This window comes from Siphateles boraxobius, unplaced genomic scaffold (genome assembly GCF_051911475.1).
Source record: "Siphateles boraxobius isolate OS27281-9 unplaced genomic scaffold, OSU_SipBor_1 66, whole genome shotgun sequence".
NCBI classification, from domain to species: domain Eukaryota; kingdom Metazoa; phylum Chordata; class Actinopteri; order Cypriniformes; family Leuciscidae; genus Siphateles; species Siphateles boraxobius.
The window spans coordinates 25637039-25662389 of NW_027509193.1; the positions used below are offsets into that span (position 1 = coordinate 25637039).

Below are 25351 nucleotides of genomic sequence, written 5' to 3' on the forward strand. Positions count from 1 at the left end.
TTATTATATTATATATTACATTACATTATATTATATAATATTAAAGGGTACTACCACTGGAGGGAGACATTACTGCATACGCACTTGTTTATAAAACAGACAATGATGAAAACATAATCACATACTGCACATTTCTGGTGGTAAACATGTGCTTAATGGTAAGTAATCAGACATACTTGTTGGTTTTTATAATGTGTGAACACTTGCATTTGTCTTCAGGTGTTTATGCAGATATGTTGTTTTGATTGTTTTAAGTTTAGCTACAGAGAAAATGACTGGAGTTTTGCAGTGGTTATGTGGTCTTGGGCAAAAGCAACATCATCTCTGAGCAACAAAGGCATATAGACTGAATATTGATTGTTGCAAAGTCAGGTCGTTGTTTTTGTGATGTTCATAGGCAAGTGCATTTAACTGTATGCCAAACTCAGTTAATAACTTAATAGTAATATTTATTTTGCAACATTACAAAATGGGATGATTCAGCATTGTGTCAGGATTTTTTTTTCTTAAGTTTTCAAAGTTTTCATACAGTATAGATGATACAGATGACTAAAAGAGTATCAGTATTTACAGGCTCTTTCCTTAATTGAAGGCCCAGAGTAAATCTTAATCCCAGTCGTTCCTATAGCCATTTGCCTTTAGGTGCACATACATCTATTTGACCAAAAGCTCTCATGGCAGCTGAAATTGAGTGGAAAGGTAGATCTCAGGTAATGTATTTAGGATGTATGTACTTTAAACTGTGTATATGTGTGTGTGTGTGTGTGTGTGTGTGTGTGTGTATATATATATATATATATATATATATATATATATATATATATATATATATATATATAAAGTAAATTACTATATATGCATTTATTAGAGGAAATCCTTGTAAGACCGTATACAACAATTAATTGTTACTATTAAAATGCTTGATTATTGTCTTTAACTCACTATTATTTTGCACCAGTGTTCAATAACATTCAGTAAATGAGAAAGAGAGAAGTCTGTCATGGTGATCTCATTAGAGACTGTGGTAGATGCATTAGACAGGGGTCAAAGGCATAAGTGTCATTCATTACTCTGCTCTGCCATAAAAATCCCTGGCAGAATAATAATTTTGAGATTTTAATTAAGATGGTGCCGCAGTCACATCAAATGGACGCATCAGTTCATATTCTTTCAGAACTGTCCAGCGTGCAGTTACATTATATTGATTTTCATTATTCTCATGTCTGCTCTGATTTTCACTATCCATATGTTTACTCCTCAAATGTTATTATTTTATTGCCATAGGAAGCATATTACATTTTAAAATAATATTATTTCTAATGTTTTCAGAGACCCGGGTTTATTAGTTCATCCATAATGTCTGCTAACAGATGGGAAAATCAGGCCAATTTCAATTCCAGACTCTAAGTTAATAATCCTCATGATTAGTAAAATTATGTAATGGAAAGAATGTTATTATTCTAGCTCATTTATCTGCCATGGGAATGATAGAGAATATAATAATTTTCTGTGTGCCAGTGGATTTTCTAACTTTATTTGCTTTTTTTTTTCTTGAACACACTGACTCGTACTACTGCTGCAGACCTGCAGTATATAGTATGTATACTAGAATGTTTCCTAAATTTAAGGATACTCGGATGACTTCCATTTGCCAAAACAAGCAGTATACAAATGACCTCACCTTACTGCATGGACCGCTGTATCCCACAATGCAATGTGTCGAACTTGACTTGCTATTTGCATTGTGATGGAGAAGAAATATCCTTTTCACATCTCTTTCTTGACTCATTCAGTCTGCTTAATGTAAATGTAAATTTCTGCACAAAATCTGATTCAAAATGCTCAATAACCATTTCTATTTTCAAAATGATAACTTGATGCAACATGCATAATTACAAAGTCATTTCACTCTAGCATACTATTTTATATATTTATTGTGGAATAATGGCTTAATTTACTTTTTTAAATAGTAGGCAGTATATAGTGTATACTGTAGTATTCAGATATTGCATTCTGAACACAGCCTACGTTTTTAATCTTACAAGTGCTGTTGAGTGAGATCAGTTTACAATGATTGTATTAATAAAATTAAGGCCTTGAAGTGTGTCCAGGTAATTCTTCCTCACCACATGTCTCACAAGATAATTGCTTTTGACAATATATCAAAAATCTGTCTGGCAGAGAAGAGAGACTATTATGTTTTGCATTATATATTCATATAATTCTGTCATGATAGAAATTAACATGTATAGCATAATGATTTTTAAATTACAATATTCAATCCCATTTCATATACAAGAAATAATTGTTATAGTAATGACCTATTCTGCATGCACAAGGCCTGCGCACAATAAATGCCACCTCCTGTAAACCCTTCACCCTCACACAATCTCACATGATATTATTGTACATAGTCTAACTCTATTAGACTCTGAAACAGCTTTTTCCCTGAGGCTATTAGGCTCCTTAACACCCTCGTATACCTAATTCCAATTCTTGGAAAATGATTTAAATTCATCCTGCAGTGTTTACATTGTTCTCTTGTTCTCTATACTTGTTCTTGTTCTCTCTGTATTGTAAGAGGATTTACAGTCAAAGACCCAGAACCAGATATGATGAATGAAGACCCGGAGTCAGAATTATAATAAATTGAAGAAAAGTTTAACTGAAGATAGTTTGCAGTTTCATCTTCAGCTTCAAGACTCACACAGGAGTTTGTAGGCCGCTCTGCTTACAGTTACAAAGATCACAGCAGTTACACCCTACAGTACACCAAGGTCTAAGCTACATCCTTGCTTTAGGCTGCAGTTTCTGGCTAAGAACACATATAGTCTAAGCAAATTACCACACATGGATAGATAGGAGAGTATGTCACCATTACACAAGAAAGTTGTCGCACAATTCCTAGATTTAGGTCTGCGGGGACCTTGGAGGTCGGAGAAAGTCGTCTTCGGGTCTGTTGTTGCATGCCGAAGTGTCCCAAAGCTCCTATACAAGACCTCCACACAACATCCAACGCACACACAAAAGCACTAGGGAATGGCAGTTTCTCCAAGGTTGAAGAGGGCCTGAGCTATAACCATCATCAGGACAAACTACCAAAACATACTGATAATACATTCCCTCCTCAGGAAGAAGTACAGATATACCATTCACTTTAGTTTCTAGAGAAATACACATGAAAGAGGTACAATTCTGTAAATCAGGTGAAGTCACGTATAGTTGGACCCCTGTAACCTTATCTCGTCAGCTAGAAACAGATATATAGACAACACATGTTGAGGGTCACATCAGAATGTACCTAAAAGCAGCTGGTTAACACTCACAGCAAACATGATTGAAAGTATATTTGAATCACTCATTGAATATAGAAACGATTTATGTAGAAATGGTTATGCTTGATTATTAATCACTCCTTACATATACATTTAGACAGCAGTGGATTCCAATCCACCCCCTTCAGCTGAGACAAGCGCTTATGACAGCACAAGAATGCATTGGCTGGTCCAGCCTGAAAAATGCTGTGTTGTTATTTTTTGTCATGATTTGAGTGGTTAGAGACCAAATTTATGAGACAGTTGTTAGATTTTATTGGTGATTTCAAATAGGAAATTCAATCATAAGATAAGTTAACAGCAGCTTTGGAGAATTTGATGTTTTCCCATTAAAAGAGATAGTTGCTGTTCTTCCATGACTGAAATAGCTGCCCAAGAGGCATTTTAAAAGATGGCCGCCAAGTGAAATGTTGTGACTTAAAGGGACACAATGTCTTGACTTTGGGCACAGGTCTGTTTGGACCTCCCGATGCCATTGTGAGATTTAATGTCCAAATAATAAAGCAAATATAAGATCTAAAATCAAGTTACAGGATTTAACAAGTGGTGTTCAAAATACATTTGCAAATAAGACTATAAGGTGCTCAGAAGGCACTATTAATACTGAGCAAGTTCTAGGAACAGATCATATTTCTCATTTATTCATTTATTTGACATTATACCAACTGTTACTCGCACACAGTTAAGCATTGTTTGTCTATCAATATCTAATTTACATCTTCAATGTCTTGTTTATGTCAGATCATAGCTATATTATTCATTGTGGTTCAGATAAAAATGTATCTTATCTTGCATAGAATTGTTATTTGGAATTTGTGTATGTATATTTTGTTGGAATAACTATTAACTTGAAGCTTTAAAAACATAACATGTTGATTTGTTATTATAGCAGTCGCTGTGTTATGAGAACATTTCCTCTGGTTTGTCAAGGTAGCTCATGATGTGCTACAACCCCCAGCAGTAAACACGATTAATGAAGGCAGTGTTTGATCCGTATCTCATTACTCTCGTCTGGATCTTATTCCTGCATGAAATGGATCATCACTTGTCTCCTGCAGCACCATATGCTGAAACAGCAGCCTTAGTAGCACTTAACTGAATAAGAAGCTATAAACTCAAAACTCAGCTAGAGGGCAACTAGCTCATAGATGAACTCTGGACTTAAATCTGCCTTGCTTCGTGTATTTAAAGTGGACATGAAACAGAAGTTATGATCTTTCTGTTCTGTTTTTTTCTTCCCTATTGTGACATATCTAAGGGTGAGTTTACATGAAAACAATGTACTAAAACGGACACGTTTTTCCATTGCTTTTTTCACATACAGACGACAATTTGGGGCTGGGTGCACCTGAGACCGAGTCTCTCTGTAGGCAAGGGCGTGGTAAGTTGGTTACCACAACATCCAATAGGAAAATTCAACTGCAGTAGCCACCGTTCAACCTGAAGAGGGCAACACTCAGACGTTTTTACACCATATATTGTAGAATTAAAACACTTTATAACCAAATGTCAAAAAATGTACTCGAATCAATGAACAGCATTAATAAAGCCCCAGTCTTACAGATCATTAACAAAAAAAAGTATTTTAGGGTTTAGTTACCCTTTAACAGCTAAAGCTAACACTCTGGCTTTGGCAATGAGCAGGGAAAGATCAAGAGGCCTTTTTTATGGATATGATATCAATGGAGGAGAGGCTTCACTACTCTGAATAAACGGCTTTTGTGGGGAAATAGGTTAATTTAATGACTTGAAAGCCTGTTCGCTAATCTTCAACATGTTTTACACTAAACAATACTTTTGTTGGGAACTAGATTTTACCTTGATAAAAAATTATTTTTAAGAGCAGGCAAATTCGCGTTTTTGTCGTTTACAATGGGACGATAATAGCATAATTTTGAAAAACTTGCACTTTTAAACTCAATTTAAAAAACTTGCATGTTCAGACCCCAAAACCCCAGTTGTTGTGTAATTGGACCTAAATGCATAAAAAGTTTTTCGTTTTTTGTTGAAAATGATGTCGTGTAACTGCCCCTCAGTGAAACAGCTTCTTGAACAACATAAAAAAATGTAGGGCAGGACATGTTGTCCATTGGAAATTGATTGGATCATTGTGGTTTGCCATTGGTCGATCTCATGTTAGTGACCGATTGTCCCGCCCCCATGCCAGTAAACACATCATCAGAGATATCAACACAAGAGGAGGGGAAGTTATTCTGATTAAAGAATATGAAGACACATGAATTAAAAATGAATATATGATGTGCACAAATTAATTATTCATAATAAATATTGCAGTATTCCATCAAAAATAAGAATTTTCCATGGTGGCTTTAAAGAGGCAGTCGGTAAATTTGTGTTGAGAGTGCGCTGGCTGATATGGTTGTTTTGGACTTTTTTTGTAATGGGAAAAAGAGTGCACAGCTAAATACATTAAATTTCAGATAGTTATGTCAGGAATTATTAACAATATACCTATCGTTATGCCAATAATGTACTGTGTGAATATGAGACTCAGAATACCTTGTTTTAATATGATTTGATATGTTATGCCAGGAATTTTATGTCTTAATAAAAAATAATATATAAAACAGACAATATGCATTCTGTCAAGTTGCACATGGAAAAAGACAAATTACAGCAAACAATGCGTTCATCATTTTACTTAAATTGTAGAAAATGCCTTTTGGGCAAATGCCTTTGAGCCATTTTGTAGAGCAGGTGACAGAGGAGGTAATGAAAAAGCCCAGTCAGCTTTGTGAATACACAAGCACACAAGCATTCTGGGGAAATAACATTGGCTAGGAAATTAGATTCCCTGGGAAACAGAACATCCAGGCTAAGAATGGACTCATTTAACTAATGTAAGATGGACATATACATTCTATGGATAGACTGATGACTCACTGATTTAATGATTTTAATTTGCTTCCTCGTGACTTTTAGTCAACCAAACAATTGTCATACATCAGGGTTTTTTGGATATAGAATATCCTGAATCAATCTGCATGGAAACATACCTCACACTATTAAATGACGTAATGGGAAATGATCAGGTAACAGAGTCAAAACTGCTAATTCATGAATAGAAGTGTGAATACATTTGGAACAAAATCAAGAGATTCAAATATTGCTGGGCTCAGCCATACAAAGTGTATTATTTCATTGCTCAATGGTAAATAATAAAGCATCCTGTGTCTGAATTTTGCAACCTTCCTCAATAATATTGACTGAATTGGAAGCTTAAAGAGAAAGTTTTCAGCTGACATTTTCTTTTACATGGTTACAGTCAGAATGAGTGTGTGATACGCTATTTGTCATAAATACGAAACAGAAAGTTCATTTCCCCTTTATAGGGCATTGTTGCTTTGGCAGGTCATTTGACAGGTGCATGAACACTGCATTATCACCTTGTTTTTGCTGCCTTGTCACTCTATAAGAGATGACAGATATATAACAGCTGCACTGTGTATTATGCATGTGGTATCTAGACCTTCCCACTAGTACATTAAAAATGAAAAGGTGTCCATTGATTCCTCCAAAAGGCAAATAAAGCAATCTATCATATACGCCTTCCTCACTGAGATTCACTGTTGAGCTTTGATCTTACCCAATTATGTTGTCTGGACATCTGATGCAGAATCAAGTTTAAGGCTGAATGCTGCCCAACCATGTATTGTACAACAGTACAATACATTGATTATCCAAAAGATGTCACTTTTAATAATGACAAAATTAATACTTGTATGCAAATGTAGGCTATACAGTATGCATGGGTCCCACTTGTTCCAATCTGTTGCAATGTATTTTTTTCCGAAATGTGGACTATTTTTTTCTACAGAGGCTAATGCAATAGACCAATAGACCAATACACCAATAGACCAATAGACCAATAGACCAATAGACCAATAGACCAATAGACCGTTAATGTGTTTGTAGAGCAAAAGTAGACCAACATATTTTAAGTTTAAAAAAGGAAAGAGAGAAAAGAAAAAGTCCACATTTCACTTGCTTATATTAAAAGGAGATTCAAGCTGTTTATCAAAAAAAAAATTCATAGTAAAGTAAATGTTTATGGAAGTAAAATGAATATATTTTGTTTGAAAACATTTCAGAGTAATATTGTTGTTATTTAGGTGATGTAGTTTTGTTAGGAAAAGAAGATGCAAGATTAACAAATGTAGGCTATTTTGAGCAGTCATGAATTATAAGTTTCAAATGAATTTAATTATATTTAAAAATATATATTCCAAAAATATAAACACATTTGTTTTTGCTTAGTAGCACTGTGACATTTGACATTTCAAAGAGTTTCTTGATTTTTCAATTAATAAAAAGGGGGTAAATGAAGTAATGGTAAAAACATTCAAAACTTTTGATAAGATTTCAATGATAAGTTACTAATTAGATAAAATGTGTTTTTAGTCCAAAAATATTAAGTTATGACTGTTTTATAAGCTTATGTTCCACCGGGTCCCACCGTTTTTTTTTTTTTTTTTTTTTTTTGAATGCCTTAGGAGGAAAAAATGAAATCTTACTGATCCCAAACTATCCAAACAGTATATTATTATAACAAGGACTTGAATTTGTATCTATTCAGAAATAATAAAAACCGCAACTGGACTGACCAATCAGAATTAAGCATTCCATATATAGGCATATATATTCCAATTATTTGTTTATAGTTTAGATTTTCCGAAAATATTAAAATTGTTAAACTGCGTGATAATCATTGATTAGTTTCGCATGTATTAGGCTAGTCATTGTATTATACAATAAGTGCATTCAGAATCATGAAGTGCACTAAAGCAGCAGACAGCTGGAGGCTTATAGACCGATACAAACGCTCTGTGTGGGAGGGAGAATGACAGCCGCTCTGTGGCTCTTCACCTTTTGCCAAGGAGGATATTTTCACCGGAGAACCGAAACATCACCCCACGTATGATGGAAATACTTTTATATGTAAAGAAGGGTTGTGGTTACACCGAATAACATGCGAATAAGTGAGGAAAGAGAGATTTAATTGTTCGGGGGTAAGATTTAACCTGTTGTCTTTCTGATAACTGTATCGCTTTTGTCTCTAAATGATGCATGAGCGGTGCTAGATGAATAATGCAAAATATATGCTGCGATTTGATTGTGTGACTATAACAAGTCCCTTGAGAGCAACAAAGCACCTGAAAGAAAGCAACCTACAGATAGCAGAAAATGGTGTGAGATTTTCTCGCAGGGATGTTAGGCTATGTTTTGAAAAGAAGAAAGGGATTAAATTAGTGCTCACTGAAAGGCGCGGTGACTGTTGTTGTTTTTTTTTTTTTTTGCCATACTGCTAATTATAGTGCACTACGTGTACGATTAGTTCATGTTTCATACGTAAGTTTTCATACCTACTTCGTTTGGATTTAGACTTATTGATTTTTCATACTATTTTAACTCTAATTTCAGATATTTAACTTGTGCTAAACACAACAACACTATAGGCTATCACAACAAAGCACGCGAGCATCAGGTCCTTTGATTGTTCCTCATACATCATTCGTCTGCGTTCATCAGCCCATTTTCTATATTATTGCCTCTCCGCATCATTTTGGAAAGCTTTTATACATTTCTATTTATTAATTTCCTTTCTTGTGCTTATCATTATCATCTAGCCTATAGAAAATGAGTGTAAATAAGCCGAGTAAAATGAGTCTGACAGACCATTAGGCTACAGTTCGTTCAGGAGCAGGTGTTGCTCTGTGCTTTTTATTTGCATGTTTCAGCATTGTTGACATACAGTATCTTAGTTAAACAGCATGAGCCACTATGCTACTATATGCTACATGACAGCTTGGTGGATGTGATGTACGTCTTTGTGTTTGGTTACAAACTCGTACTGTGTCTATTGACAATGAACAATTCCATTTGGTTTGTTCATCACTCACTCAATGCAACACAGTCGGATAAGGCACAAAATGTGCCTAACCACTCTCTAGTCAGTGACATAACACTGATATCAAGGATTGCTTTTCTTTTGATCCAGTCATGCATTGCAAGCCCCAGCCTCCTTCAAAGGATACACTGGCAGATTTCCAAGATGAAGAAGATTTCAATAGCACGTCCAGCAGTGGCATCTTGGCCAAGGCTCTGCTCGCTAGAAGTGCCTGATTTGCATTAACAGAATAGATTTTTTGAGATACTGTCCTACTGTCCCTTCCTAAAATAGAACACATAGGGATGCAATATATCTCTTGACAATCCATCAGTAATGATGTACACACATGCATATGCAAACAGATATAAAGAGGACGTTACTTGGACTTGCACAAAGGCATACAACAGCATGGTCGACTTAACAGAAAGTGTCTTGAGGCTGCTCTTCACATGCTTTTATTACACTTCACTGTTCAGTCGCTAGAGCCAATTTGACATCACAGAACCCTTTCATCTCAACTGATAATGCCTATAACAATGCCTATAATGTGTGTATTGAACTTTATTTACATCAGGAATACGTGCAAAATAACTATCTTTAAGGATTGTTTCTTTTTTGAAGAATATCGTTAAGATTGATCTGAATGTCATCATCTCGTGTGATTGTCACATGGGGCGTTGTGTTATTAAAAGACTTAAAAATTAAATATCTTAGATATACTTTACATTTTGAGGTTGATTAAAACTAAAAATCTAGATATTTATAGTTTTGTATGTAATGTGTTGCATCTAATCTGTTTTGTAAGTTGCTGTCACATGAATAATTTTCATCCTCTTACAGATCATATTTCTTGCACTGTTAAAAAAAGGCCTTTTTGAAAGACATCTCGGGGACTATGGGCTCAACAGGAGTAGAGAGACGTAAACAGGCCACCCCTGGCCAGACCCCCGAGGGCAATGTGATGATGAGCTTTAGTTTCGAAAGCTATCAGCTGGAGGAAGAGGACTGCCAGGTGAAAGACATCTCTGATAAAGGAGTGCTGGCTCTTTCAGAACCTGGTGAGTCTCTGCAGCATATGTTGTGCCTCAATGTGAAATTGTCATCTGAGTCACTATTTCATATTTGGTTGGGCAAGGATGAAGACTCACGTTGGTTGGAAAGGTTACATTACTTGGCATGTATGCTAGGTCTAGTCATGTTAGGTGGAGAGTCTGTTGTCCCTTCATGTTGCAAGGTCATGCTTATTAAATCAATGGATCAGGAGAACAGGTTACTCCATAAACTTTGGTAAAAGCTAAACATAATAAGTCATATTTTACATTTGATAATATATGCACTAAAGACAGCAAGAGGCACAAAAGTGCTTCCATCAATCAGTTCCTCGTTCAGAGAGAGAGAGAGAGAGCGAGAGAGAGAGCAAAATGTCAAATGTCTCATACATATGCATACATATACTTCAAAGAGACTGCAGACAGGCTGGGAGCCAAATATTTAAAATGCATATATTTTGAAATGTCACACAAATAAAACATTGATGGGACAGTGTTTCTAACTCGGACTTGTTGTTTGTGCATACAAATGTGTGTGATTTCTGTGCGTAGTGTTTGAAGAACCTATTCCAGACGACCGTTACCATGGGATCTATTTTGCCATGCTCCTGGCTGGAGTGGGCTTCCTGCTGCCTTACAATAGCTTCATTACAGACGTTGACTACCTGCATCATAAATTTCAAGGTACTCCATTAAATTTATGCCTCATAACTTACCAAAACTGTGAAATTAATGAATTAACTTGATTTATGTTAGGCCTAATTATTGTGATTTGTATTTGTATATCCTCCTGGGATCCAGGAAAACTCTTTTGTCCACTGTAGTCGACATTATGTTTTAGTGAATTTCTCTGACGCCATACATGCCACAGTCTGGATGTCCTGTAAAGAGCACATTCAGGGCTTTTCAAAGATAGCAAATGTTTGGAGGTTTTACCATGATATCATCTTTTACTTGGTCTTTAAAAATGACTGACATTAATTTGGTGATCACATTTAGCACTCTTGTGGAAATATGATGATATTCTGTAATTATCATTTAAATCGCACTCATTTTCAAATTGTTTTCCATAAATCAACATCTCAGGAAAATATTATGGGGTTTCTAATCAAAATATGACTTTCTGTTACAAAACAGGGCATTGATTTCATACATGCCCACTATAGTGGACACCAGGACTTAAAGCTGGTTTATCAGGCATTTTGGGAGACACAACAAGAGAATAGCGAAATAGTAATTATATGTCAGTATTCATATGAAATATTAGACATTATTATGAAAATGTTGCCAATTATTACTCCCATTACTGTTGCCCCAAGAACACATTAATATGCAAATTAGATAGTGTATAAATACATGGGTTTTGAATGGGTCTACCCATGTATGGCCATTTTACCCCCTTATTGCATAAAGTAAAATGGTATATCAATTAATTCCCTTATATCTTTCATAACATAGTTGAGAATCATCTTTACACAAAATTTGGTTTAAAAAAAACTCTGAAAACCTAAAAATGTATTTGTTTTTGCCTATATATGTCATTTTATTTCTTGTCCTGGTGTCCACTAGAGAGGCATAGCATAACATTTGAATAAAATATATTTAAAATTCCATTTGTTTCTTATCCTCTAAACAATGTAATGATATGAACAAAAATGCTAAATAAGAAAAACAAATTTGGGGGAGGGGGTGGTCTCAGGAGGATATATAATATCTAAATATACAATTTATTTTTCACAAATGTAAATATACAGTATATAGTATATAATAATAAGATGTGTAATAAGAAATTAATACTTTGTTCAGCAATTAAATTGAACAAAAAAACAGTAAAGACATCACAAATAAATGCTGTTTTTTACTTTCTTTTTTTTTTTTTTACAGAATCCTATAATAATGCATAACTGCTTCCTTTTCACAGAAATAATAAGCAGCACAACTGTTTTCAGCAGTGACATTAATAAAAAATATATTAAAATAGAGAAAAGTTATTTTAAATGATAATAATTTTTCACAATATTACAGATTTTTACTTAAATTTTGATAAGTTAAATGCAGCTTATTATTACAGGTCTGATATCTGAAAATGCATGAATCTTCTTTTTGTGGTTTGTGCATTAAATTTGGAAGTAATTTCCTCTTTGTCTTCTGTGTCCTTCAGGAACATCTATCGTGTTTGACATGGGTTTAACATATATTCTAGTGGCCCTAGTGGCCGTGATCCTAAACAATGTCCTGGTGGAGATGCTGAGCCTGCACACCAGGATCACTGTGGGTGAGTCTGTTTATCTAGAGAACAAAGGCATGGGGGAGGAGGACGCTGATTGACCTGAGACAGCTGCTGGCCTAAGGGGAAAACTGGATCACTTATCTGAACCTGAAGAATAACACTCGCAAAATACTGCGAAATGCAAATTAAGAAGATTGATCACATATAATGGAAACAGGAGAAAAACAAAGGAAAAGTGGTTGATGACACCACAAAACCACACACTGCCACAAGCCCTTCACTAGTGACCATCAAGAATGGGAGCAAACAGGGAATACATTTTAAATAAATAGTTCACCTAAAAATGAACGTTCTGTCATTATACTTCACCCTCATGTGATTTCTATGGAAGCTTGTTTCCGCCACAGAATGAAAAATAAAAAAAAGGTAATTGCGACTTTTTATCTCACAATTCTGACTTTATTTCTCAGAATTGCGAGTTATAAAGTCAGAATTGCGTGATATAAAGTCGCAATTGCGTGTTATAAAGTCAGAATTGTGAGATATAAAGTCAGAATTGCGTGATATAAAGTCGCAATTGCATGTTATAAAGTCAGAATTGCGAGATATAAAGTCAGAATTGCGTGATATAAAGTCGCAATTGCGTGTTATAAAGTCAGAATTGCGAGATATAAAGTCAGAATTGCGTGATATAGTCTCAATTGCGTGTAATAAAGTCAGAATTGTGAGTTATAAAGTCGCAATTGCGTGTTATAAAGTCAGAATTGCGTGATATAAAGTCGGAATTGCGTGTTATAAAGTCAGAATTGTGAGATATAAACTATTCTGAGAGGAAAAAAGTCAGTCTTTTTTTCCCTCATAGAATTGGACTTTATAACTCGCAATTGCGAGTTTATATCTTACAATTCTGAGAAAATATGTCAGAATTTCGAGATATAAACTCGCAATTATGTGTTATAAAGTCAGAATTGCGTGATATAAAGTCGGAATTGTGAGAAAAAAGTCAGAATTCTTCGTTTTCTCTCTCGCAATTCTGACTTTATAACCCGCAATTGTGACTTTATAACCCGCAATTGTGACTTTATATCTCACAATTCTGACTTTATATCACGCAATTGCGACTTTATATCACGCAATTCTGACTTTATATCTCGCAATTCTGAGAAATAAAGTCAGAATTGCGAGATGTAAACTCGCAATTGTGAGAAAAAAAGTCAGAATTGTGAGATAAATAGTCGCAATTATTATTATTATTTATTTATTTAGTGGCGGAAACAAGCTTCCATAGATTTCAAACCTCTAAAGGGCCGAATAATGCTACCTATCAGATTGTGCTACCAACACTATATTTGCATTGTTTTAAGGGTAGGTATGGGTGTTAATAAAGCCTCAAACCACATGAAGTAGTACAATCTGAGAGGTAGCATTTTTCGCTATTGAATTCTGCTACCTACTGTTTTAATGAGAGATAGCGGGTAGCACAAATCATCAGAACACCTGCTCATACAGAACGTGTTTTCTTCCATTCCACTACGCTAGTTTTCCATTGTTTTTCAATGAAAACACATGCTAGTCTATAACCATTGGGCTCGCATCTTTTACGGCGTTTCGCGCAGGACGCAGCATTCTAAAAATGCGGCACTCAAGTTAAAATAAGTTTTACTTTTAAAAAACACATCTCTAGACTGTGCATTTTTTACTCAACTGTCCCGCGTCTCTGTGCCTTTTTTTTCCATCTGTGGAACACACCAGATGAAAATTTGAAAATGTCTCGAAAAAAACAAAAAAAGGTTGACTATATAACTTTGGATTCTTGACTTTTTGGATTCTTGATTCTTTTGCCAAAAAGGTTCTATATAAGGTCAAATGTCCTTAAAGGAGCCGTATGTAAGATTGTGGCCAAAACTGGTACTGCAATCACTTTCAAATTACTGTAGAGCGGTGTATCCCCTCTCCCTCCTCCCTGACTCGAGGTTGCCAGGTAGGCTGCAGGATACAGCAGGAACGTAGGCTGCTACAGAAGCTTTTTCTGTTAATTATGTTTATGCTTCAAATGAGAGACGTTTTGCAAAGTAATTATATATCGCAAAAATTTACTAATGGCGATTAGCCAAATATAATCGTAAAGATGTACGCTCGTATGTGACAGTACATTGTTAGAACAGTAGCTGTTAGTCTAACTTGTAACGGTAGGTATCTGTCATTAACATAAGTACAAGCACAAGCCTCTGTCACTGTGTGTAACCGATATCAAAGATACAGCTATTCATTTAAGTGAAAAACTAAAAGCGACCAGCTGTATTTTTTAACTTACCCTGCAGTACACGTCCATAACGCTAAAATATGTGATGTGAAAGACTACATGTCATTCTATTATTTTTGGCTGTAGAACTTGCATGATAAACAATAATGGGCGTGCTAATGTTGTTTTCCTCAGCGTCTCATCATAATGACAGAGAAACGGGCTCTGATAATGCATTACTAATGTTAGCAATGACGACTCGCCGTTTTTATTACCCAAACAATTACTTACCTTTTCAATTCGATGACCCACCTCCTCCATATGAGCTAACGTAACGTTACTTTGCACGAACATGCATAACTTTGTTCGACTGTCATGAATATTTGAAATGTCCATTTACATCAAGCCAAACGTTAGCCAAACATAGATGTATCTTACCTGTCCAGGAGAAAATTAGCAACGTTGGCGTCTGTCTTCAAAAACTTTCTCCGTTTTCAGCCGTCTTTATCTTTCAAAGGCATCTCCTATACAGATCCTTGTTTTATGTCGGACTTTGTCACGAAGTATTTCAGATTCATAACAAGTTTTTTTTGGTTTTGCAACGTTAGACTTTTTTTTATCCGATTCCGACACGTTTGTAGCTGCAGCTGTGGTAACTATAGCGCAGAGCTGGCAACCTGGATGCCGCAACACTACTGACTTCGTGATTGGTAGATAGGTGGAGGGTGGCGCATCAGACCAAAACACAACATGACAACATCAACATCAGTTGAGGGCTGCAACTTCACTTTTTAAATGACAATATCCTGGCCGGACTATTGTTGTCAGTGATATAAGTATTTGAAATGAACATGATTTCTTAATGTCTAGTGATATATCAGGGCCATTTTATAATCAATTGAAATTCATTTCTTACATACAGCTCCTTTAACTATTGCATTACATTTATAAAGTAATAAAGTGATAAAATATGTTTACTATCTGTTTATTTCATGAAGTTTAGTTTAAAATAAAAATTAATTAAAACAAAATTAATTAATTATAAATTCATTAATTATAGCTAAATTCATAAAATTACCCCATGATGGGAACCCATAAAAGGTTCTATATACAGTATATAAAGCACCTGACAGAATCTTCTACATAGAACCTTTTCTTCTAAGAGTGTACAGTGTAAGTCAGTGGAGTCCAATTTTTTGTTTTGGACCCCATTAACTTTCATTACATGGACAAAAACACTAAGACATTTTTCAAAAGGCATTTTTGTGTCCCACAGAAGAAAGAAAGTCATACAAGTTTGGAACTTTAGGGTGAGTGAGTGATTTGTGGGTAAACTATCCCTTTAATAGCCAATCAAAAACAAATCAGGCCTGTTAAAACATCTACTATAATATAATGAAATATTCAATGATATTACTAGCTGCAAACATAGTTAATTTTGAGCTGTGCTATGTCAGATTTATTTATATATTAGTTAATCTCTTGCAGGTTACCTCTTTGCACTTGGACCTCTGTTTTTTGTCACTATTTTTGATGTGTGGCTGGAGAAGTTCACCACAAAACAGGCATATGTCATCAATCTGATGTCTATGGGCACTGTGGCATTTGGATGTACAGGTATTTGGTCATATTTTCCTTTCCGCAGAATCATGTTGGGCTGCGTTAGGCTCAGAACATTGTGTTCTCAAACATTTCCATCCATAACAGTCTTTTACCCTGTTGTGTCTCCAGTGCAGCAGTCCAGTTTCTATGGATACATGGGGATGCTTCCCAAGCGCTACACACAGGGCGTGATGACCGGAGAGAGTAAGAGGCTTTTTGTCATCAAATGTGGTTATGAAAAATCATGATGTTTGGCCAAACAGCAAAAACAAGATTCTCACGGGTTTTTTTTTTTTTTTTTTTGTGTAGGCACAGCAGGAGTAATCATTTCACTCAGCCGAATCTTCACCAAACTACTGATCAAAAACGAAAGGGAGAACACCATCATCTTCTTCGTCATTTCCATCTGTATGGTGCTGGTTTGTTTTGTTCTGCACATGCTGGTGCGACGGACACGTTTTGTCCAATACTACATGAGTCTGGCACAACAGGGTCTGTCCCATGCCAAAGACCACTCACACCATGGAACCCAGTACCAGGTCCACCATGATGTCATTACAGAAGAAGTAAGATTTGTAAGTTTTGCATGTCAAATGTGAGAAGGACATATTAAGATTTACCTGTTTGTGGCCTTTCTCCAATAGTGATTCTGTTGTTGTTCTGAACTAGCAAATGGCATTTTCACCACATCTCAAAGTTGTTTATTTTGTATTTTGTTTCAGTTTGTGGCGGACATGAGATTTTAAACATTTTTTGGAATAGTCTCAGACTCCTTGATTTCTTTAAGGCTAACTTTTTATGTATTCTAAATAACAATTTCTAAATAACAATTTACAGCTTGACTGGCAGTGATGCACATTATAAACATACATTATTATATATTAACATATATTTTAATATTAACATATATTTTGTATTGATATGTATTGATATGCTGGATCTTACCAACGCCTACGGGTTAATTCCCCACAAGCTGGTCAAAGAAGCACTTGCAAGACATCATGTGCCTGAGATGATCCACAACCTCATTCTGGACTACTAAAGCAGTTTCAGATTGAGAGTTTCATCAGGAACGGTAACATCTGCCTGGCAACGATTAGAGAAGGGTATTATTATCGGCTGTACAATCTCGGTACCACTTTTCGCTCTAGCCATGAACATGATTGTCAAATCAGCTGAGGTGGAATGTAGAGGCCCCATGACTAGATCTGGTACTCGGCAGCCACCTATAAGAGCCTTCATGGATGACCTTACCGTGACAGCAGCTTCAGTCCTGGGGTGCAGATGGCTTCTTCAGGAGCTCCAACGCCTCATCCTATGGACAAGGATGAGTTTTAAGCCAGCCAAGTCCAGGTCCCTGGTCCTGACCGATTGGTTCTGCTTTACCTTGGAGGGGTCACAGATTCCATCAGTAACAGAAAGACCAGTCAAGAGCTTGGGGAAGATCTTTGACAGCTCCATGAAGGACACAACCACTCACCAATAAACCAGAGACGACGTGAAGTCACTGAAGTCGACAAGTCTGAGCTTCCGAAAAAAAGTACAAAATTTGGATGTATCAGCACGGAATCCTGCCCTTCTCGTATACAAGGTACCCATGACAACGGTAGAAGCACTGGAGAGAACCATCAGTCAGTTCCTCGGGAGGTGGTTAGGGCTCCCCAGTCTCTAAGTAACATCGCCCTCTATGGCCATTCCACCAAGCTGCAGTTTCCAATCAGCAGCTTGTCCGAGGAGTCCAAGGTCACACGCGCCCGGGAGGTCTTGATGTACCGAGATTCCTCCGATGCCAAAGTCTCCTCAGCTGGAATCTGCGTTAAGACGGGAAGGAAGTGGCAGGCTCAGGAAGCAGTGCACAGAGCGGAGGCAAGGCTGAGGCATGGTGTCTTATTTGGCAGCCTGGTGCTGGGGCGTGCAGGCCTGGGTAGTTTTCCTAAGCCACGCCATGACAAAGTAAGAGGGAGGGAGAAGCACAGTTGGTGCAGGATGAGGTGCGGGCAGAGGCAGAGGAAAACCGCCTGACCAAGATGGTCGGTATGAAACCGCAAGCTCTGAACCACTGCGCATCAAGTTCCTCATCAATTCGGTGTACGATCTTCTACCCAGCCCATCCAACCTACACCGCTGGGGCTTGGTAGATTCACCAGCGTGCCAACTGTGCCAAAGGAGTGGCACACTGGAGCATATCCTCAGCTGCTGTCCAAAGGCTTTGGGGGATGGTACAGTCACCGCAGCAAATGGGACAGGGATGGGACAGTCACCGCAGCAAATAAGAGCAGTAAGAGTCAGCATCCCTCCAAGTATACCACCTTCTTTGTCAGAGCTGGGGAGAAGGCACATCAGCAGCCACGCTTCCCAGGTGGGCTCCTCGCCAATGCAAGAGACTGGCACCTTCAATGGGACCTGGGAAGGCAGCTTAAGTTCCTGAATCACATCATGGCCACTTCACTCGGCCCAGACATGGAAATAACATCGCAGTCGACCAGGCAGGTGGTCATTGTGGAGTTTACTGTCCCCTGGGAAGACAGATTGGAGGAGGCAAATGAGCGCAAGAGAGCCAAGTATGCGGAGCTGGTGGAGGAGTGCAGGAGCGGCGGCTGGAAAGCACGTAGTGATTCAGTGGAGGTTGGTTGCTGGGGCTTGGACAGTGGCTCCAAACACTCAAACTCCTTGGAGTTAAAGGACAACTGTGCAGGCGAGCCATAAAGAACATCTCTGAGGCTGCCGAAAAAGCCTCACGATGGCTGTGGATCCGGAGGGTGGATCCGTGTAGTAGCACGCGGAGTGGAGTAGCTGCTCCAAATGTATATGGAGAAGCACGCCACTTGGACATAGGCCGGGGACTGATCACGCCCGGCAGGGTCGCCCAGGCGAGGGTGTCTGTTGATTAAAGACCCGAAACACCTGTTCACCCCGGGTTCTTCACTGGGGACGTGTCCAAGTAGCACTAGTAGGTGTATGTTAGAACGAACAATATAAATATATTACTAATTATAATTATAACACGAAAACATTAAAAATACAATATATTATAATGTCTACATATTGGCTAAATAATACATCAATAAATCATAAACTAACAATATATTTTAAAAAAAATATACGAAATGCAATTTGCTAATATATACATGTAAAAAATATATATAATACATAAATAATATGTAGATATTTATATAGATAGCTTACCTTGAATTTTCATTTCAAGCATGCTGTTCACTTCTTTGTAGCCAAGTACACTAAATATTCTAAGATTAAAAGTGTGGAACAAGGGTAAAACAATGAAATATATATCCGACAGTATCCAAAATAGAAGCTTAGCTAAATTAAAAAGTTTATTAGAAAGTAAAAAGTTTCTGTGCCTGTAGTCATCACCCATATAAGCAACTTTAAGATGAGCAAGGTTAAGGCCCGTTCACATCACAACTAACGATAACGATATTGTTGGAATCACTTTCAGAATGATTTTTTCCAGCTGATGAATGATAAAAACATTGACAGCCAATCAGAATCCATGCTGATTTAAAGAGCTTGAGCATTTAAAGCACGACAATAGCAGAAAATAAACAGAACGTTCTCGTCAGCTGGTGTGGACACTAATATAGTTATTATTGATATACTGTAGTTATCTTTTATATAGATAACTTATAATTATAGTTATCATTCTTGTTGTGAACAGGCCTTTAACCCAGTCATATGGCTTGTGTGTGTCCACAATGTGCTTTCTCATACTTTTGCTTTAAGTGTTTTTGTCATAATTACTGCTGCCCAGTCCAACATCTAAGGTCAGTTTTTGAAGGCGAAAGTCCCCAAGAACTCTGTGTGAATTAAACAAACCTTCTCTCTTTGCTATGTATGTGTAACGGAGGCCAGCTAGTTAGAGCTGTGCAGGTAAACCTCACTCCCCTGATTTCAAGAGCGACTGACGCTAGGTCTTTAGCAGGTCCTTGTTAGCGTGCCCGCTTACCATGCAGGTTTGAGTCTGCTCAAAGCAGGGAAAGTTGGACAGAGGGGTTTTGAAATCCATTTGGTATTAAATAAATAAATTCATGCTCTGCTGGTAAGTTAATTGAAGGTAAATTTGTAATTCTCTTTAATTTAGCTGGACTCTGAAAAGAGTGTTTTAGTTATGCATACTCAGCAGTGTTTTCTGTAAAATCCCACATAACTTCATTCTATTTGTGCCGGTCAGTGTTCTCTGAAACTGAGAAGGACACAGGGAGAGCATGACTTAAGTGCTCACTGCTCACTCAGGTCCAGGCAGAGTGATATATAAAAGCACTTCAGAGTAACCTCTTGTTTTTCATGTGGGTGACAGAATGAGCACTCAGCCGTTTCTCCCCTCAATATTTATTCATCTTCATCCAGAAATTCCTTGTTTAGAAATACTAAATGATTGCTAGTGGGATTTCTATCATAATTGGAAATTGATCCTAAATTCTCCATAAATGTATGTTCTAAGAATCAAAACAGATTCTAATGTATTCCCATTATTAATTATTTCTTACATTTATATTATTTTTTATTATTATTCGATTTAGAATTGGTCCAAATTCAAATTATGAGAAATTAATGAATGAACAATCCGAAACAAATTAAATTGGAGATTTTTTGACTGGCCAGGATTCACGGCTGATTTTTAAAGTGTAGCAAAGACAGAATGCCCCAAAATGAGGCTGCATTTGTATCTTAAAGATTCTCCCTGTTAGTCATTGCTGTGTATTTATTTTTGATACATGCAATGCTCTTCTATGCTGGAGCTTAAAGGAGTAGGTAGCTACTCTGAAGGGTATTTCTCCTGAGCAGTTCCCTATCTGTGCTGCCGTTGGACCCGAATGCTCTTGTTTTATTCTCAGCAAATTAAGGAGAGTGGTTTTACTAGCTCAGCCAGACACTTAATCAAGTAATGGACCTCCTCACAAAGCCCCTGCAGAAATGCAAGTTCATCAAGAGAAGAATTACAATATCTGAATTCAGTACACGCTCTTACAATGTTGCAGTAGTGACCTGCTTGATGTGTTAGATTTTGCTACATGTATTAGTGAATGCCAGGTTGCCATACTGAACTAAAAACAATTATTGATGGTCTCTCCACTGTCCTATGCAGATATAATGCATTCAGTATGAATTGTTCAGATGTCCTGTCTGTTTTCAAGGGTAATGGTGCAGTGGGCTCCTCCCCAGCTGAAGACGGATGCACAGATTTTGCTGGAGGAAACACTTACGTAAGATTTGACGTTCCCAAACCAAAGATTAAACGGAGCTGGCCAGGCATCAAAGGTGTGATCTAATTTACAATACTGCATTTTATATATTACTCCTCATGCATGTTACAAAGAAAGTATGATTTAAGAATGCATCAATATTACAATTCTTGCCTAAACTGATTATTATAAATTATGTTCATGTCATGGCCAATAACTGAGTGGTTGATATCAAAAACCTATATTATTTTGTCGAAATAAAAATAAAACACTAAAATATATTTTTTAAATACTTAAAATTAATTAAGGCACGTCAACATTATAATTTACAATTTGAAGTCATTAGAAGATCTATATTATTGGTGTTAAATTAAGTGTTTTTAAAGACTGACTATAAGTAAGCATTAGATCACCTCAAACGTAATGTAAAAACATAAACTGTAAATATGTAAATGTAAATATATGTATGTAATATTTTCAGATAACTTATATGTTACTGTTACCGATATATTGTGCATTCCTAATAAGCAATTAGTAAGTTTGGGTAAATTTGTGGTCACTTTTTTAAAGATGTCTCTTATGCTCACAATGGCTGCATTTATTTGTGTCAGTAAAAACAGTAATATTGAGTAAGATTTCTACAATTTGAAAAATAAATATTTTTATGTAAATATATATTTAAAATATAATGTATCCTTGTGATGGTAAAGCTGAATTTTTAGCATTATTACTCCAGACTTCAGTGTCACATGATCCTTCAGAAATCATTCTAATATGCTGATTTGCTGCTCAAGAAACATTTATTTTTATTATCAATGGGGTTTTTTTCAGGATACTTTTGATAGAAAGTTCAAAAGAACAGCATTTATTTGAAACATTATAAATGGCTTTACTGTCACTTGTAATCTAATGCATCCTTGCTGAATAAATCTTACTGACCTCAAACCTTTGAACGGTATCAAAAGCACCTCATTTTCATGTTATTGAGCAATAACCCCCCTCCGTTGCAGACATGATCCTGCATCGTTATGTGGTTGCACGGGTGATCTGGACTTACATGCTGTCTATTGCCGTCACTTACTTCATCACGTTGTGTCTTTTTCCTGGGCTGGAGTCTGAGATCAGGAATGCCACAATGGGGGAATGGCTGCCCATCTTGATCATGGCCATCTTCAACATATCCGACTTTGTGGGCAAAGTATGTTCAGAGACATGGTGACATAACAGAGCATTTATCGCTTTGAACATTCTCTGAAATCATTTGATGTCTAATCTCGTCTGTCCGTGTGTGTAGATCTTGGCAGCCGTACCGTATGAATGGAACGGAACTCGTCTTCTCCTCTGCTCCTGTGTGCGAGTAGTTTTCATCCCTCTGTTCATCCTATGTGTGTATCCCGCTCAGAAGCCCACCTTCAGCCACCCGACATGGCCTTGCATCTTCTCTCTCTTCATGGGCATCACTAATGGCTACTTTGGCAGTGTTCCCATGATTCATGCTGCAGGCAAGGTGGCACCTGAGCAGAGGGAGCTGGCAGGTAAATGTATCACTCTGTTTAGATTCATTGAGTATAAATGCAGATGAACCGGTGCTTATATACAAGTCTAAACCTTCAGAAAGATGCATTTATAATCTCCTCTCTTGAGATGCAGCAGGCAGTAAATTTAGTTTGCGTGTTTTTGTCCCACAGGGAACATAATGACTGTGTCCTACATGTCTGGACTGATGTTGGGCTCTGTGGTCGCCTATGCTGCTTACAGTTTCACCGCTTCAAGCTCCATCTTCCACTCAGAGACTGGCTACAACTTCACCCAGGGGTACTAGTACCCTATAGTCCAAGCCAAAAAAACATGTCTGTTCCTGTCATCAATCTCATCAGGCGGCACCTTTGCCGCACTGTGTAGCAACACCGCAGTTCCCATAAATCAGACCTCTGCTGCAGGCTTCTTTTGGCCCACCTGCAATGCTGTGTGCCTGTGAATGTAGTCAAATAGATGAAGAAACAAGCTTTGACTCTGTAAAGAGTTAGCCTATATATGTGTTCTAAGTTGTGTTGCCTCTTTTGTTCTCTGAGAGTGTTTTCTTCATGTTGCCAAATGTTCTTTGACGGTGCTTTGGTTAAGATGCCAAATGTTAGTTGTGTGGTTATAAAGCTGGCATCACTGTGAAAATCACTGTGGGGTTTCTTCTGGTTTAAAGTCTGACTCCACAATTGTGTGGTGTTATATGTTATTGACAGACAAACACGAACGTACATTCTGACAGGACTGAGGAACTGTACTAGATCTAGGTCATTATGTCTGGATGCATGTAAAAGGGATTTGCCGAAAAGAAAATAGTCAGTGCAATATGGATACTGGACCTTTTTGCTAAAGCTAACTGAATGTAAACATATCTAAATAAATGTTTTTTTTTCTTCTTCTTTATAAACTTTCCTGCATTTTTCTTTTAGAATTGTTTTAGTAAAGTTATCTTCATTTGGGTTGTGTGACAGTATTATTTTAAAACTGCAGTCAGGTCAAGTCACCTGTGTTTATATAGCGCTTTATACAATACAGATTGTTTCAAAGCAGCCCTACAGTGATAAACAGGAAAATATTGATTCCATGATGCTGTAAAGCAGTTCTAAAAAGAAAATAATGTCATTGTGCAGCCAAAGTCAATTCAGTGTTGATACAGTTCTGTTCAATAGCTGAGTAAAGTTCATCAATTATGGATTGAGTTAAATTCAACTATAGCTAAAAGAGCTCGGCACAAAATGGTAATGTCATCTTAAAGCCCAGTTCAGTTATCATCCAATAGTATCAGTGCAATCAAATCAATAATACTGCTGAATATTAAGTGTCCCTTACTAAACAAGTCAGAGGCAACTGGCATGTAACCCAAACTCCACTGGTGACAGAAATGGAGAGAGAAAAAAAACAACTTGGGAGAAACCAGGCTGAGTCAGGGCCTGTTCTCCTCTGGCCAAAAAGAACGAACAAGGTATGATTGATTCCCGGCTGCATCACAAGTCAGATTGTGGATTGATGTAATTCAATATATTTCATCCAGTTCATAAAATGCCATCCCAGGAACCAGAACATCAATTTTTCAAATGACAAAATCCTTACGTGAAAGATTAACTGTAAGATTTAATATACCTGATGTATTTTGCAGCTGCAGTTCACTTAATGACACTACCCCTATACATTAAGAAAATGTAGCCTAATGCAGAAAGCATATTTAATATTACGGCTCCTTCCCACACAATTTACATGCTGCTAAAATCATTCAGAATAGTATAGATTCATATTTAAAGGGATAGTTCACCCACAAATGAAAATTCTATCATAATTTACTCGCCCTCAAATTGAGCCAAACCTGTATGGATATTTTGCTTAAAGGGACCATTCACCCACTGTCAAATGAAATTTGAATGAAAATTCTATAATTTTCACCTACAAATATTTTAATTTGTGGGTGAACTATCCCTTTAAGCTTCCCTTTTTCGAGACTTAAGTTTAACTTTTTATGTCACAAAGCATAGGCCTATGTGTTTAAATGTAATTATTCCCGTTGATATATCACATTCCTAGAGCCACTGTGGGCGATTTCTACAGGGCTCTCAAGTCGAGACACACGCATTTCAACCCGTTCACACACGCTCACACGCCACAACTTGTATTTCTCACGCTGAGGAGTAAGGGAACTTGTCCCGCTATACAATTAATGGACGAGGCGCAGGCAAACGGAGGGAAGTTCTCTGCCGAGTTCATAGCATCTGTCTCGAGTTATACAGAG

At 37.0% G+C, this 25351-nt stretch overlaps 1 protein-coding gene across 4 annotated transcripts; it reads left to right on the forward strand.

Moving 5' to 3' along the window:
* Positions 1-78: 78 nt before the first annotated feature.
* Positions 79-23998, forward strand: slc29a4a (solute carrier family 29 member 4a). Of its 4 annotated transcripts, none has more exons than XM_077213286.1 (11): positions 79-158; positions 10087-10304; positions 10848-10979; positions 12457-12570; positions 16256-16384; positions 16499-16573; positions 16679-16944; positions 21523-21646; positions 22581-22768; positions 22865-23105; positions 23259-23998. In XM_077213286.1, exons 2-11 carry the CDS (start codon positions 10142-10144, stop codon positions 23390-23392), a joined length of 1566 nt encoding a protein of 521 aa, XP_077069401.1. In that variant the 5' UTR covers positions 79-158; positions 10087-10141; the 3' UTR covers positions 23393-23998. The 4 variants fall into 4 exon arrangements, with proteins under 4 accessions (XP_077069401.1, XP_077069402.1, XP_077069400.1 ...); XM_077213287.1 differs by lacking the exon at positions 79-158 and adding an exon at positions 8120-8365 and having other exon boundaries at positions 16679-16935; XM_077213285.1 differs by lacking the exon at positions 79-158 and adding an exon at positions 8156-8271.
* Positions 23999-25351: the final 1353 nt, after the last annotated feature.